Source organism: Lycium barbarum, chromosome 9, assembly GCF_019175385.1.
Source record: "Lycium barbarum isolate Lr01 chromosome 9, ASM1917538v2, whole genome shotgun sequence".
In the NCBI taxonomy this organism is placed as follows: Eukaryota; Viridiplantae; Streptophyta; class Magnoliopsida; order Solanales; family Solanaceae; genus Lycium; species Lycium barbarum.
Window position 1 is genome coordinate 1,443,300 of NC_083345.1, and position 15,180 is coordinate 1,458,479.

Genomic DNA, 15,180 nt, shown 5'->3' on the forward strand with positions numbered 1-15,180 from the left:
ACATTAATCCTCATTTTCAAATAATTTTCTAAAGCTATTGAGACTATACACCAATCAATATGGATATTATGAGAAAATATACACTTCATTTATTAATTCTTAAAGAGCATGCAAAGTCAAAAATGGATAAATAAAAGTGCACGGAGGGAATAAATATGCGTCACTCAAAAGAAGAGAATTAAATTGAAGTGCATACGTGTATATATAAGAAAAGAATAAATATTTAGTATCATGACATATGTCTAAGTGAAATCAAAAAGTAATTAGTTAACGTGTACAATTTATATAATTTTTGATACCAATTTGCATTGCAATGTTGGTCCTCCCTTCAAGTTTATATATAATAGAAATATGCTTGTTAGCACCATGGGTGGCGATTTAATTCACTAGTCCGCTTTCAGTTTAATTACTTTACAAAAAAAAAAAAATGCATAATTAAGTTTCCTTTTTTACTTAAAAAAAAAAAGGGAATAACCAATCAATAATTTATCCGCAGCCAACTTTGACCACAAAAAATTAAATAATTATAATTGGGAGCGAGTTGGTATAATTTTATATTGCACCAATAGTAATAGTAGCATCTACTTTTAATTTAGAAGAACTGCAAAATTTAGAAGAACTGCAAAACTCTTAAGACACAATGGATTACTATACACTTTATGTGTTGGGATTAATCTTTGCCTGCAGTTTGCTCTTTGTTCTATCAAAAATACACAGCAAAAAGCTTCCACCAGGTCCATCCCCATGGCCAATTATTGGAAACCTTCACTTGTTAGGTGCAAAACCTCATATATCACTAGCCAATCTTGCACAAATTTATGGTCCAATCATGAGTTTAAGATTAGGCCAAATAACCGCAGTGGTCATTTCTTCATCATCCATGGCAAAACAAGTCCTCAAAAATCAAGATCAAGCGTTTTCAACTAGATTTATTCCTAATGCCCTTCAAGCACACAACCATTACCAATTTTCTGTGGTATTTCTTCCTGTTTGTCCTCAATGGAGAACACTTAGGAGAATCTTGAACACCAATATTCTCTCTTCCAATAGGCTTGATGCAAATCAACATCTAAGATCTCAAAAAGTGAAAGAATTGATTGCTTATTGTACAAAATGTAGTCAAGAAGGTGCAGCTTTGGATGTAGGTCAAGCTGCTTTCAAGACGAATCTCAATTTGTTTTCCAACACCATTTTCTCCAAGGACTTGGCTGACCCTTTCTCGAATTCAGAGGTAGAGCTCAAGAACTTGATTGTGACACCCTAACCCCCATTTTGAGTACTAAACAGTGCATTAGATAAACTAGAGAATAGTTGATATAACTGTTTGTGACCCTTTGGAATTCAAAGGTAGAGCTGAAGATTGTAATTATGATACCTTTAATTATTTCTAGTTTTAGCTTTTTTTGTCTTAAGATGGTTAGTTGAATATGTTACACTATTGATATAATGGTAGATCAACCTGGTTGTGACACATTAACCCCTCGTTTTGACTTTTTATGTATTGAATGTTCATTGAATATGTTACTTTTGACATATTTGTTTAACTCTTTACGAGTCTTTTCTTGGATTCAAAGGTAGAGCTCAAGGAAGTAATTTGGAGCATCGCGGCTGAGGCTGGGAAGCCTAACCTAGTGGATTTTTTCCCTATACTTGAAAGGATTGATCCTCAAGGGATAAGGCGTCGCATAACCATTCAATTTGGTAAGTTATTTAAGCTTTTCGATGATTTGATCAATGAGCGATTGGAAGAAAAAAGAAGGGGAAGCAGTGAAAAGAGTGATGTTTTGGAAGTGCTCCTCAACATCAACGCAAAAAATCCTGAAGAGATTAATCAGAATCACATCAAGTCCATGTTCCTGGTTTGTGCTCTTCTCTTTTATCCCGTAAATTACTTTAAATTTCAAAGATGCAAATTTTGATCCTTATTCAATTTTTTCAAAAAAATGTGTATAAATAAAAGAAAACAGTATGTACTTGTTTAAAATGCATAGTGTTTGCTAAGCTGAATTGTAAATGATAATCCATGATAGTTTCTTTTTAATTGCATCGTCTATAATATGTTCTTTTTGGGCAAATTGTTCTTTCCTGCTGCAGTGTCTTTTATCCATCTACCAAAATGACATAGTATTGTAAATATTTTTCCCAATTGAACGAGAGAGCCTTATATATGCAAAAACTAGCAAAGAAAAAAACTCTCATACTAAGTTTGTCATATTATATTTTTAAGAGAATTGCAAATGTTACAGGACCTATTTGCTGCTGGAACTGATACAAGTACAAGCACATTAGAATGGGGGATGACAGAACTACTTAGACAACCAAAAATTATGAAAAAAGTCCAAGCTGAGCTTGCAGAAGTCATTGGAAAAGGAAAATCGGTAGAAGAAACTGATGCTCCTCGACTTCCTTACTTGCAATGCATTATCAAAGAAACTTTAAGAATGCACCCACCACTTCCGTTTCTAGTCCCACGCAAAGTGGAGCAAGATGTTGAATTATGTGACTACACTATCCCGAAGGGATCACAGGTACTAATTAACGCATGGGCGATTGGTCGAGATTCCACTTTCCGGGAGGACCCTTTAGTGTTTAAACCCGAGAGGTTTTGGAATTCTGATTTGGATATGCAAGGGAAAGATTTTGAATTAATTCCATTTGGTATGGGCCGAAGAATATGCCCCGGCTTGCCACTAGCATTGAGAATGGTCCCGGTAATGTTGGGATCAATCTTGAATTCCTTTAACTAGAAACCCGAAGAAGACATTGGGCCAGAAGAATTGGCCATGGAGGAGAAGTTTGGTATCGCCTTAGCCAAAGCCCGTCCTTTGCGAGCTATTCCGTCGCCTATTCTTGATGTTGCCTAATATATATATATATATATATATACACACACGCTATAGATGGGCATGGACCGTGCTCACCACGGGCCCAACATCTTACATTTTAAAATAGCATAATAGCATATGCATGAAGAAACACAACTATAAGTATTTCCAGCTACATTGACGTAAAAGCATGTCGAATAAGTACTGTAAACTGTTGATGTAAGAGTATGTCGAATAAGTACTTAACATTACACTGGAGAATGCCTTTCATCGGTCCTATAGGCATTTTACATATCCCAAACAAAATAACATGAGTAATGTGTAAACTCGGGTAATCCAAGAATTGAACTGCCACAAGCTATATTTTGTTTCCCTCGTTCTTTGAAGTTGTAGGTCCTTAAGTTGTGTTTGTAGTCGTAGTGTACCACTGTCAGAGGTCTCCAAATCTGCACAACCACATCACAATATTACATAAACGCACGTAGGCAATATATCTAAAAGACAAAATTTGATTTCAAGTCCAAAATCTAAATAAAGTGAACATATTTTATCAATTACCACCTGAATTTGATGTATCAAATGTCTCTGTTAGCTTGGAAGAGAGGTTTTATGTGATGGTCCAAATATGGATTTGGTATACAAAGGTGCAATTGCTTTTTCTTGAAGATGTAATAGCAAAAAAATTGGCAGCCTTTTCCTGTGAATGGATACCAACAACGAAACTCGACTAAGACATCATGATGGTATAAGCAGTGTGAGATCCTATTGCAGGGTCTCCTCTCAAAAGCTTGTATCACTCAACTGAAAAATGAGAATGATAATTTTGAAAATCAGTTTTAATTCTTTTGACTTATTTACTCAGCGTCTCAGCTTCGGACATTAAAGAGCAGATAAAAGGACATTGACTTACTACCATGCTCCCTAAGGGTGCCTCAATCCAACAACTTAAGGATTTTACTATCAAACATGTTTCTCGATATATAGTTGGACTAATAAATAAGTGGATAAAAAAGAGGTTGTGTGTGTAAACAGGAAATGAACATCCTGTCAGGGTAAGAACAGTATAAAAGATTGGCAAGCTAAGAACATACCTGAGCATACAGTTGATAAACAGGAACAGTTAGATCCATGGTATTAGCATTAGTTTTTATCATCATCCAAACACCAACACCAATATAACCTCAAAACCGACAACTACGGTTAAGAACCAATTTTACTTATGACTTTAATAATTTCCTTCTTTATATAGACAGAGGTTATGAAACCTTGTCCTATTTTGCATGGGATTGACTCTTCTACAGTTATATTTATATTATTAGGACTTCGTTCAAAAAAAAAAAAAAAAAGAATTTGATCCCTTATATTTGACCTCAGCTTTAAAGTAATCCTCCACTTTACATAGTTGGTGAACATGCACCCTTATGTTTGACCGAAGCTTCAAAATAGTCCCCAAATTTACTGTTTTCGTCCTTTTTAACTATATAATAAGAGTGAGTCCATGGGTACGACGAAGGGTATTCCGGTAATTTTATATATGATCCAACTTCTTTCTCCTTCTAGATAAATCCTACACAAATCCGTTTCTGCACAAAGTCCAACTTCTTTCTCCTTCTAGATAAATCCTACACAAATCCGTTTCTACACAAATCCTTTTCTACACAGATTTTCTCTTGCATCTTCCAATTTGTGTCTCTGGAAGTGTCCATCTTCGTGTTCACCCTCAATTTGTGTCTGTCCAAGTTCACCCTTGAGGTATGCTTCTCCCTCTTGCCCTAATTTTCTTCAAATTTACCAATTTTATGCCTTAAATAAATTCATTGTTATTGCTAGAATTTTCATGAATCTGCCGATTTTCTGGTGGGTTCTTTTGGTTGCTTCCTTTCTACTTATTCTTTTTGTTTGTTTGCTTAGCTTTCTGGTGCCGGGTCTGCTTAAAAAAATCAAAATTTGTAAAATTTTGAATTGACAAACTCGGTTGAAGAAAACACAATAGAAAGATGAATTTTTTCCGGCATTTGCAACAATCTCCAATAGAAAGATGAATTTTTTAATATTTTTCCTTTTAGTTCAAGGTATACTGAAACTAAATTGTGAACCTTCGATCTCTAATTTTGCAACAGAGGAATGGCAGTGGCTCCTCTCAACCCCTTATTTTTTATTCCGATTTTGTGCTAGAAGTAATAGGGCTATTTTTGAGTCTATTAAAATTATTTTTCTTCTGTGTAGGTACTCATTTGAAGTAATTTCTTTGACCTTTTATATGAAGTTCATATTTGTTTGACGCCCGGCTGATTTTTGGTTAATTACCTTTTAATTTCTAACGTCAACCAACTTATGTGGAATTACTGTTTTTTTCGCAGAATTTATTAACTGCTTTTGTTGTGCAATACAACCAGTGCGTCTTACGACATTCTATTTTACCATTCTCTGGGTGTAAATCATGCGGGAATATAATGGGCAATGTCACATTGCATATGTCGAACTATTTGCCATTAGCATTAGCATGTACGCCTAATCATTTGAAATGCCTTTTCAAAATTTACCTTTTTGGTGTAGTCATATTACTGATCTTCTTACAGCAATTTATTTTCCCTTGACCTTGATCCACATCAGAAGCATAAATATACTTGCACAAATTCATCTATGGTGCTTTCCAAAGAAATCTTCTTTCCGGCACGCAGGAGTTCCATCGAGCTCTTAAAAGGCCTCAAAAGTCTAAAAGCTATAAACTTCCATTTAGCTATGTATGTTGTGGTTATGTGTCTGTTTTCCTCCTTTATTTGTTTATATAAGTTTCAAAATAGATACTTAGATACATGTTTCGGTTCTACAAAAGTCAAAATGGTATTTGAGCATCAAAAATGGGTCCTTTATGATCCTTATTGAGAATGAAGTTGGTGTCTCTTAACCTCCAAGAAATGTACCAGAAGATATCCCTGAGAAATTGTTACAAGGGGTTTCTATTTAATGGTTTCTCTTGTGCATATGCATTATATGATAAAGACAGTTGTTGTGGTTAAACAGATTTGGTTATTTTGACTAACTGAGGTTAGGTAAAATAATGTTTCTCCTCATAAATAAAGATGTATAACTTGGCTGTTTTGTATCGACCCTTTTGGGAATCAAAAAGCTTGCTGATTTTTAGTACTATAATTGCTGCTATTGTTGAATTTGTGCCAAAGTTGTAGTCTTTATTACGCTTGGTCCGTTGAATTCAATCCATGTAGTTGCTGCTTTTCACAGATTAAGTTGTGCCAGTGACAAGGCTGACTGTTATGCTATTACCTTATTTGACTCTAATTTACATTTCTCTTCATCATTTGGATAATTTTGCAAAATATAAGACATTGCCAACTTTTAACCCACTTTAATTATTTTTCAGGGGATATAAAATGACACAACGACTTGACATATATGCAATCACTCCTGAAATACCTGACTGGACCTGTAAAGTGCAAGTTGTGGACATATGCAAACCAGGAGAAGGTATTCACCGAAAGATAAAATATTTGAACATGATCTTTCAAGATGAACAGGTAATTCCTTTTTCTAGCAAAATCATTTATTTATATCTATGTATGTATAACATTTTTGAATCAATTACTTCCATTGCCTGCGTATATCTGTTTCGTTATTTTTTTATGAATCATTCACAGGAAGACCAAATAAAAGCTATTATTTATGGTGATGAAATCTCCTCTTATCAAGATATATTCAAGCTGTTCCACACCTATTTGATAGCGGGTGCGCGCATACAAGTACCAAATTTGAGATATGAAAGACCCTTGCATACATTTGAGTGGATTATTGACAAAAAAACCATAGTTGATCCAATTGAAAAAGATAATCCAGATGAGGATGAATTGCCACCGCCCACAAAGCTGAATCTTACATCATTTGACGACATCAACAATCAGGCCTCCCAGTCTACCAAAGAGCAGCTTAAGGACGTAGAATTTAGTATGGTTATATTACTTCTTTTCAGTTTAACTTTTAACACATTCATCTATTAAATACAAATTGTTTTGCCAATAGATATACTCGCAATTGTTGTCCGCTGCTTCCCGCCAAGGTTTGTTGCAAGAGTCCAGAAAAGATTGCAAGAACTCATTCTCATCGATACTGAGTAAGTGCATTTGTAAATTTTTCAAAATCCTTATTGTTTTACAATTAAAAATATACAACATATTTCCCTTTTTTTATGTAACCAGCAAACAAGCTTTGACCTTCACACTATGGGAAGACACTTTTATTGAGGACGAAGGCAAGAAACTCCTTGACCAATTCGAAAAACGTCCTATTATCTTTGCCAGGCGTATTGGGGTATCCAAGTACAATGGTAAGCTAAATTAGTAACATAAGTTTGTATTTCATAAATAAAAAATATTATTGCAATTAATTTAGGTATATTACTTTGTACTTTGTTAATATAGGTACATCGTTGACACAAAATTTAACACCACAATACAAATTGATCCCCCTTATTCCCAATGCCTACAATTGCACACATGGTACCGCATTACTCCAATCTATATTCTACTTGATTTTTCCTCATTATTGTTATCCTAAAGTTTTTTAATTTTTTCCTCGAATAGGGTCCAAGAAAACAGAGAAATGCTTGCTTCTTTCAGCCTGAGGAGCACATCTGAATCTGGATCTCTTATTAGCGTTTCAGTAGATGAACAAATAGTCCCAATTGCAAATGTTCAATCACAACAGGACGTTAGTATAATTTCTATTTACATAACTCATAATTTCTGCCCATACTTATCCATATAATAAGTAGTCTCATTTCCATTCAATGCAGGGGCATTCCTTCTCCATTGAGGCAAAAGTATCACTTCCAGATAAACTCAAAAGTTGCTATGTTTTATTATGTCCCGACTGCAAACAAGAAGTCAGAGGTTTAATAAAAAGAAAGTTTCTGTGTATGACTTGTAAGCAACGAAATATGTTAATTCCCAGGTATTTTTATCTCTAAGTTTACACATACATCCAAACACAATATTTACCATAATCCTTCTATTCTTATAATTTTTTTATTTTTTTTTATCTTTTGCACATATACACTTGCAGGTGCAGATTTGATGTAAATCTCCAAGATGCTTCCGGATCAATAATTGGGATAATTATGGACAAAGAAGCAGAAAAATTATTATCCCTTACCACAGATGAGATTTACGACCTTGCTTCAAATGAGGTGAGCATTCTAACTGAATAATTTACACAATCTGACTTTTCAATTGATCAAACAAAAAGCTAAAATATATTTCTCCCCAGGATGAGTTGCTACCAATGCAGAATATTCAAAGCAAGCTAAATCAGAACTTTTCCATAATTCAAGTGAAAAAATCATTCTCCCGCACTTCTCATGTATCATCTGGAAAATTGTACATTTTGTCTTGCACTGAAAAAGGAAAAATGGTACATTCTCTCCCTGAATCATCAAAAACTGACATTGAAGAAGGCAACAAAAGGAAAAAGAAACATTTAGTTTCTTTTGATGAAGAAACAGAAGTACCAACCGAGCGACGTCACTCGCTCAAGCTGAAACAAAAACTGGAGCCAACAACTCCAGTAAAAAAGAAATAAAGGTCACCAAAAAATTCTCTTTCTTATTTCTTGTATGAATATATTTATATTATATCTTTATACCCTCTTTCATTCTTTCTGGTAAACATATTTGCAGGATAACCCTTTTTTGCAATCACTTTTGCGTTTTGCGGAACAAAGGTAATTTATATCAAAACTTATTTACCCTATTCCATTGCTTAAATGTCCCACAATTTTCTTTTTACAAATTTTTAACATCAACCACAACTAAAATTTATTCATTCTTAAACAGCTCTTTTGTAAGGAAATCAATTCTCTTTTGAAGCTTGCTTTTGACTTTTTGTCTTGCAACTACATGTTCCAACAGCATATACATCCATCAAACAAAGGTAATAAAAATTACATTTATTCAATTAATCTTAATTTATTTTGCCCAATTTACTACTTTCTTATTTCTAAATTTTTATTTCTTCGACTCTATTTAATTATTTATTTATTTATTTATTTATTTATTTATTTATTTATTTTCATATATTACTATTTCTATAGGGATTTAGTCTGTCAATTCATCCTCTATGAAATTCCAATGTAAGTCTCCACTTTAAACAAATGATTTTCTCTTTCTTTTATCCACATTATGCATTTGTCTTGCCTGCTCCTGCTTCACAACTTAAAGCATGACATATATAGCATGAGAATAGAGCTATTTTTACTAACCCCTCTGCTATCTTTTTGCAAAAATCATTTTCGCTATGGCTACATTTCATATAGTCAACATGCTTTGTAATTTTCTGGCCTCACAATGGTACTGGCTTCAAGGAGCTAAGCTTTCTCTTCTTTTGGGTTTTACAAAATGTACTGGAGATAAATGTTTTTCCTCAATATTGATTCCTAAATATTGTTTACTTAGACAGATCTCCTTTTATGTTACAACGCTTCTAAATGAACATGGCATATTAAATGAGAGTACACAAACTAACACACTGCAAGTTTTTCTTTCCTAAATCTATGTAGACATCTTTCTTACTGTTCCAGTTCATGGAAAATATGCTGCTGGATTCCTTAAATTCTGTTGTAATGACACTTTATGTTGGCTCAAGAGACAACTTGAGGATTCTTGTGAGCCTGCACAAGGTATTGATCACTTTTCATGTTCCTCATTATCATTGTTATTTGTTTTAACCCGTATGTCTCTTATAATACAACAACAACAACATACCCAGTATATTCCCACAACTGGAGTCTGCGGAGGGTACATGAAACACAGAGGACATATCTTGAAGTACTTCTGAATAATCCAAAAGTGCACTTTGTGCAATACGAGCTAGCTTCTTTCTAATATAGATAATGTTTGATTGAAGATGGATAAGATTCAATTTGAGATCAACATTACAACATTTTTTACCTACAGATTACAGAGGACTAAGAGAGATTTAAATTCTAAAGAACATATTATAGTTATGACTGTGGATGTCTCATATAATGACATACATGTTTTCATTTTATGAGACTATATGCATGCAAGATGTATTGGGAGTATTTGTTTTCTATTCTATATGATTATACTATTATTTCTTAATATAGCTTCTTCTTTTTTTTGTAAGAATTTAGATTTTTATAAAGTGCTTGGACAACTTGAGACCAACTTATTTGCATGAAGAATCAGTAGTCAGATGTTTTATTTGAATATCTTCTAAGGTTCTCTTCCTAATTTTGAGTAATAAAATTACTATAGCTAAAATTCTTGGCCAGATTTTCACTCACTATGTTCCCTGTTGGTGTTGTAATTACATACACTAACGGACCTACTAATTGCATCAAGCAGTAATTAGGAACTAAAATAGATGACGAGTATGGATATATTCTTATTACGATATTTATCTGTAAAAAAAATATTAGGAGGATGCTATGCATGTAGCAGATAGGCATTCCTCCAGTGATTACATGGAGCTCCCTAAAGGAATTAAAATTTGAAGTTTTATTACATACACCAGCAACAACAGGATCATGACATAAAAACAATAGATACGAGCATATGTTTGCCATTTCTGGTTGTCTTTGTATATATGATTTAACCATTTCTGGCGATCTTCTCTTATTTTCATCAAGTTGTTATTTCCGCTACATGTGTTAGCTATTTCATGAGATTAAGCAATTGAAGCTAAGAATTCTGTGTTGTATCTTGCAGTGCTATTGGCATGTTGGCATGAACTTCGCAGCTACCACAATTATATGGTTGCACAATTATGAATCCAAGCACAAGTTTTTGAAGTAAAGTTTCTCAAGATGGGAAAGGGTATTTTGCATATGACCATAATAGGTAATTTTCTCACTAATCCAAAATCCTAAATGAAGCTTTCTAACTGCTTTTGATTTCTATGTAGTATTTTTCTGGGCACTTTTTACAATTTGTTGAACCATCTTAGTTTCTCTTCTTTTCTCTTTGCAATTGGATGAAGATCCAGTTTCTTATGAGGATTTTGCTAGAATTCAAGATTTTTTAGTGCAACCACAATCATTTTCCCCAACGCTGGATGGATCAGCATGTGAAACTATCAAATAGTGGACTACTGGTATTCTTTTCATATCAAGAATTGAAGCGCTAATTGATGCAATCAATTTCTCATCCATTTTTTAAACACAATTGCTTCAACTGAAAGAATAGTTACCACCTTTGATCCTTCACAGAGGAAATGTAACAACTGGCCTTCTCCCTTGTTCTTTCGGAATAATATGAATACTAATTGTCAAGTAAGAAGGCGAATTCGAAGATGATTAAGTAAAACATTTCCAACTTAATGTGTTAAGTTCCAATTTCCTATCATGATTTAGACTTTATGTGATACTTTACAAGTTTATCATTCTATCCGTATTTCTTTACACGTTTGTTTCAACTTTTTAATTTGGGCACCATTACAATTTGCAGGTTTATCGGGATATTGTACAAGTTTCTCCTCTCATTTCCACACCAGATCGTACCCGCTTACACCAAGAACATCAAAAATTTCACAAACTTTTCTCTTTCTAGCAAGCTTGGCAATGTAATAATATAACTTTGTTCCGTATAATATGAAGCATATTATGTTATAGGTAGTATATATTACCAATAAGAAAATGCCTTGCAAAGGTCAAATCACTTTTATATTACCAGTTTTCACCCGTGCCTTGCACGGGCTCGGGCCAACTAGTAAGTTAATAAATATGCTCCCTTATGTTTGATAGTAGGTTCAAAATAGTCCTCCACTTAACTGTTTTCGTCCTTTAAGTTAATAAATATGCTCCCTTATGTTTGACAGGTGGTTCAAAATAGTCCGCCACTTAAATGTTTTGGAAAATCGTCACTTGCAAAATATCGATACGCGCAAAACCCATGGAAAAAACCAAGAGGAAGCCCAATATTTTATTTACGAAAGCTTACGGACTTCCATCAGTTATTTTCGAGCAATAATGTATAAGATATAATTTTTTAAAGAAAAATATGACAAACGTCCATCGATTAACTTCACGATAAAATGGCGCCACAACTCATATGGTTTCCATACCTAGAAGAAAATATCCACAGCTGTGACAAAGTATACTCCTCCATCCCAATTAATATGATATAGTTTGACTAGACACGAAGTTTAAGATGAAATGCTTTTGAAACTTTTGGTCTAAAATAAGCTATAGATATTTGTATGACTGTAAATTATTTATTAAGGGTAAAAAGGGAAATTTAAAGTTAAATTATTTATAAATATAGAAATTTATCATTCTTTTTAGGAACGACTAAAAAGTAAAGTGTATCATATAAATTGAGACAGATGGAGTAGTACATAGCTTCAATCATTCAGAGGAATATTTCCATCAATCTGTTTTCTAAAATAGGAAATATAACTCGATTCATAATTAAACTTGGATTCAATTAAATTTCGATTAATCATGGGTTCATAAAGAGAAAAGCGCAACATAGTAGAGAATGTGCTCATTAGCTCTTGTAAGAATACATCCTTTATGATGCATAGCTCCATCTTTCAAAGGTGTTGTTTTCTGGTTGAAATCGACTTCTATGATAGTTGAGTCTCTTCAGGACACTTATTCTGAGTCGTAGAAATCTGATGAGCACCTTCAGGCAAAGAAACGAGGCAATTGCACATGTTGCAATAAAGCCTCAGTTTGGAGCGCTGACCGGGTCGAGAACAAGTGTACCTCTGCATTCCGGGTAGGCACAAACGCCTTGTGCAATCACGCAATGCGGACACGTGGTGTCTGGACAGAGGAAGCAATGCATTCCGACTCCCTCTCCCAACTTGCAAGAATCTCCGGTTTTAGGAGCACCAAAACATGTATTGATGCCTTCAAACGGGGGACAGTTGTAACGATATAAGGACAGAGAGGGAAAAACTTGTCTTCCGGACCGGGCATGCTACATAGTAACAACTCACAATTATCAAGGGGGCAAGTAAACTCCTCGTACAGCAGAAAAAAGTAAAACAAGTCCTATGTTTAGTTGGAAAATTGGGAGAGATTATACAATAAGCAGAAATCAACATCAAAAAGCTGCACCAGACTCTAGAAATAAATAAACAATAGTAGAAACTACAAAAATTGTACCTTTAAATGTGAGTTCCCCCTAATTTCCTCTTTTTTCATAGTTCCCGACAAATCTAACTGAGTTCGGAAAGTATTTGACGGAGACTAAAAGTGTAAAGTTTTGGCAAACTTAAAAGGACCAAAACCGTCAAGTGCATACTTAAGGGGATATTATGAACGTACCCTCGGTAAACCTCGATTTTCTCTCCTACAGCAAACTCAGGAAGAATCTTCTCACTAATAGCTAGCCATGACATAATAGAGGTGAATTCTTGCCCAACGCACTGAAATTGCTCTCCACCACTTTCAAATTCAACTTTTATCCTGAGGACATAACAAGTTTTACATATTTGAATAGACTTCTCAGCCATAAATTAAGAATCTTGAAAGACTAACTAGATTAATAGTGCTAAGATTTGAACTGTCAGCAACACCCCTCTTTAATTGGCATGTATGATAACGTCCAAATACACTCCTCAAAGAGAAAGTGTACACGGTCGTATGCAATATATTTACCCAACTATGAGTCGGGGTCGATCCCACAGGAAACAATATGCTAGGCGATTAAGAAAGTAAGGAACTTTCACCAACTACGCTAAAGCCAAACGATAGATAATATTTTGGTTTTTGTTTGAGAAAATTATAACTAATGCGGAAATGTAAACTAACCTAGAAAGCGAGTAAAATGATCAATGGCCACAAGCATGGATAATGGGAGATTACACTCAAGTAACGATCCAATGTATTTTACGATTTTACAACTAAGAGCGGGTTTGTGTTGATAGATAATGATATCTAAAATCTCATTGAAAGTCTTCCAACCAAATCAATGAATTTCACTCTAAGCTTTTCCAAGCCTTAGAGTGTGATATTAGGCACAATCAATTTAACCTCAAGTAACTATCCTCTTCCGAGCTCAAGTTATTAGATGAGTTTAATGACCCAAATTCTTGTTAATTGATCTTTCCCAACCTAGATTTCCTCTTCCGAGCTCAATCTAAGTAAATGGGTGAGTCCTAGGGTTAGCTAATCCCTTTGGAAACATTCAAGAACGAGATTAATTAAATCAACAAAGACCCACTTCAATAGCAATAAGAATCATTCAATACATAAGCATAACAAGACTTTCAAACAAAACTTTAATCAAGAATATTTTCATAAACAAGATTCAAGTCATGGAATGGAAAGCTACACACTTAGATATACAATACAAAGCAAGGAATTGAAGAAATGAATTAAAGGTTTAAGAAATACTCAACCAAATCTTCAAATCTTTAACCCCAAAGTGTGGTGTAAAAACTAGTCTCCAAACTTGATGAAAAACTGCCAAAGATATCTATTACAAACCCTAAAAGAGTATTTATATCATTCCAAAAAACGGGAACAAAATCTGGACCATAATACCCTGTTGCACAACATGCTGCACCATGTGCTATTCGCATGTTCAACATGCTAATCGCATGTTGTGCCAAAACCGTAGCATGTTGTGCCAATTTCTCTGTCACCACATGCTGCACAACATGCTGCTCGCATGTTGAACATGCTGCGCCATGTGCTACTCGCACATGGTGCCACTTTCTCTGGCAGCATATGCTGCACCACATGTTGCACGCATGTTCAACATGCTGCACCATGTGCTATTAGCATATGGTGCCAGAAATGTTGATTTGTTCTATTTTTGCTCTATTTTGGTCCGTTTTGCTTCGTTATGCTCTCCGGGCATCTTTTCCTACAAAACAACATAAAAACACAAAAAGTAACAACAAAAGTGCTTAAAGAGTCACAAAAGCCTAAGGAATTAGCATCGAATATCCCGTAATTTCACGGCTCATCAATGTACTATGCTAGTAACAAGAAAAGAAAAACACAAAATGCAGGATTAAATCTGGATCTATAATATGAATACATAAAAGTGTTGTTTCACATGATCTAGGAAGAAACCATAATTTGAGTTATCGCGCGGCAGGGGTGGGGGCAAAATTAGCCCATGAAAACATGACCCGCCCAACTCGCTCAAGTTTAGGCGGGTCATTAGCTTAACCAATTTTAGCCCAATCCATTTCAGCTCATCGAAAAGACTTTCTTTTATTTGATACTAGTATTCGTACCCGCGCGATGCGCGAACAAAATTAAAGAACATTAATCATATTAAAATGTGATTTATGAGATATTTTTCACTTTTCGAGAGTCAATTTGATTAAACTTTGAAGCTAAATTGGAATAGATTAAC

The 15,180-nt window shown here is 34.4% G+C and overlaps 2 protein-coding genes and 1 long non-coding RNA gene across 8 annotated transcripts; all 3 read left to right on the plus strand.

The window, feature by feature from the left end:
• Positions 1 to 352: 352 nt before the first annotated feature.
• On the plus strand, positions 353 to 3,373 carry LOC132611258 (geraniol 8-hydroxylase-like). Its single transcript, XM_060325679.1, has 3 exons — positions 353 to 1,231; positions 1,575 to 1,859; positions 2,247 to 3,373. The coding sequence occupies exons 1-3, from the start codon at positions 641 to 643 to the stop codon at positions 2,745 to 2,747; spliced, it is 1,377 nt and encodes a 458-aa protein (XP_060181662.1). The 5' UTR covers positions 353 to 640; the 3' UTR covers positions 2,748 to 3,373.
• Positions 3,374 to 4,413: 1,040 nt separating this feature from the next.
• LOC132608862 (uncharacterized) lies at positions 4,414 to 7,530 on the plus strand. Of its 4 annotated transcripts, none has more exons than XM_060322631.1 (7): positions 4,414 to 4,577; positions 6,208 to 6,361; positions 6,482 to 6,785; positions 6,861 to 6,951; positions 7,037 to 7,164; positions 7,259 to 7,336; positions 7,421 to 7,530. In XM_060322631.1, exons 2-7 carry the CDS (start codon positions 6,218 to 6,220, stop codon positions 7,459 to 7,461), a joined length of 786 nt encoding a protein of 261 aa, XP_060178614.1. In that variant the 5' UTR covers positions 4,414 to 4,577; positions 6,208 to 6,217; the 3' UTR covers positions 7,462 to 7,530. The 4 variants fall into 4 exon arrangements, with proteins under 4 accessions (XP_060178614.1, XP_060178613.1, XP_060178616.1 ...); XM_060322630.1 differs by lacking the exon at positions 4,414 to 4,577 and adding an exon at positions 4,648 to 4,682; XM_060322632.1 differs by lacking the exon at positions 4,414 to 4,577 and adding an exon at positions 4,750 to 4,897.
• An 885-nt stretch (positions 7,531 to 8,415) lies between these two features.
• Positions 8,416 to 11,597, plus strand: LOC132608863 (uncharacterized). Of its 3 annotated transcripts, none has more exons than XR_009570562.1 (7): positions 8,416 to 8,558; positions 8,671 to 8,767; positions 8,928 to 8,966; positions 9,393 to 9,512; positions 10,567 to 10,698; positions 10,805 to 10,951; positions 11,305 to 11,597. It is a non-coding gene; the product is annotated as an uncharacterized LOC132608863 (long non-coding RNA). The 3 variants fall into 3 exon arrangements; XR_009570560.1 differs by having other exon boundaries at positions 10,838 to 10,951; XR_009570561.1 differs by lacking the exon at positions 10,805 to 10,951 and having other exon boundaries at positions 9,414 to 9,512.
• Positions 11,598 to 15,180: the final 3,583 nt, after the last annotated feature.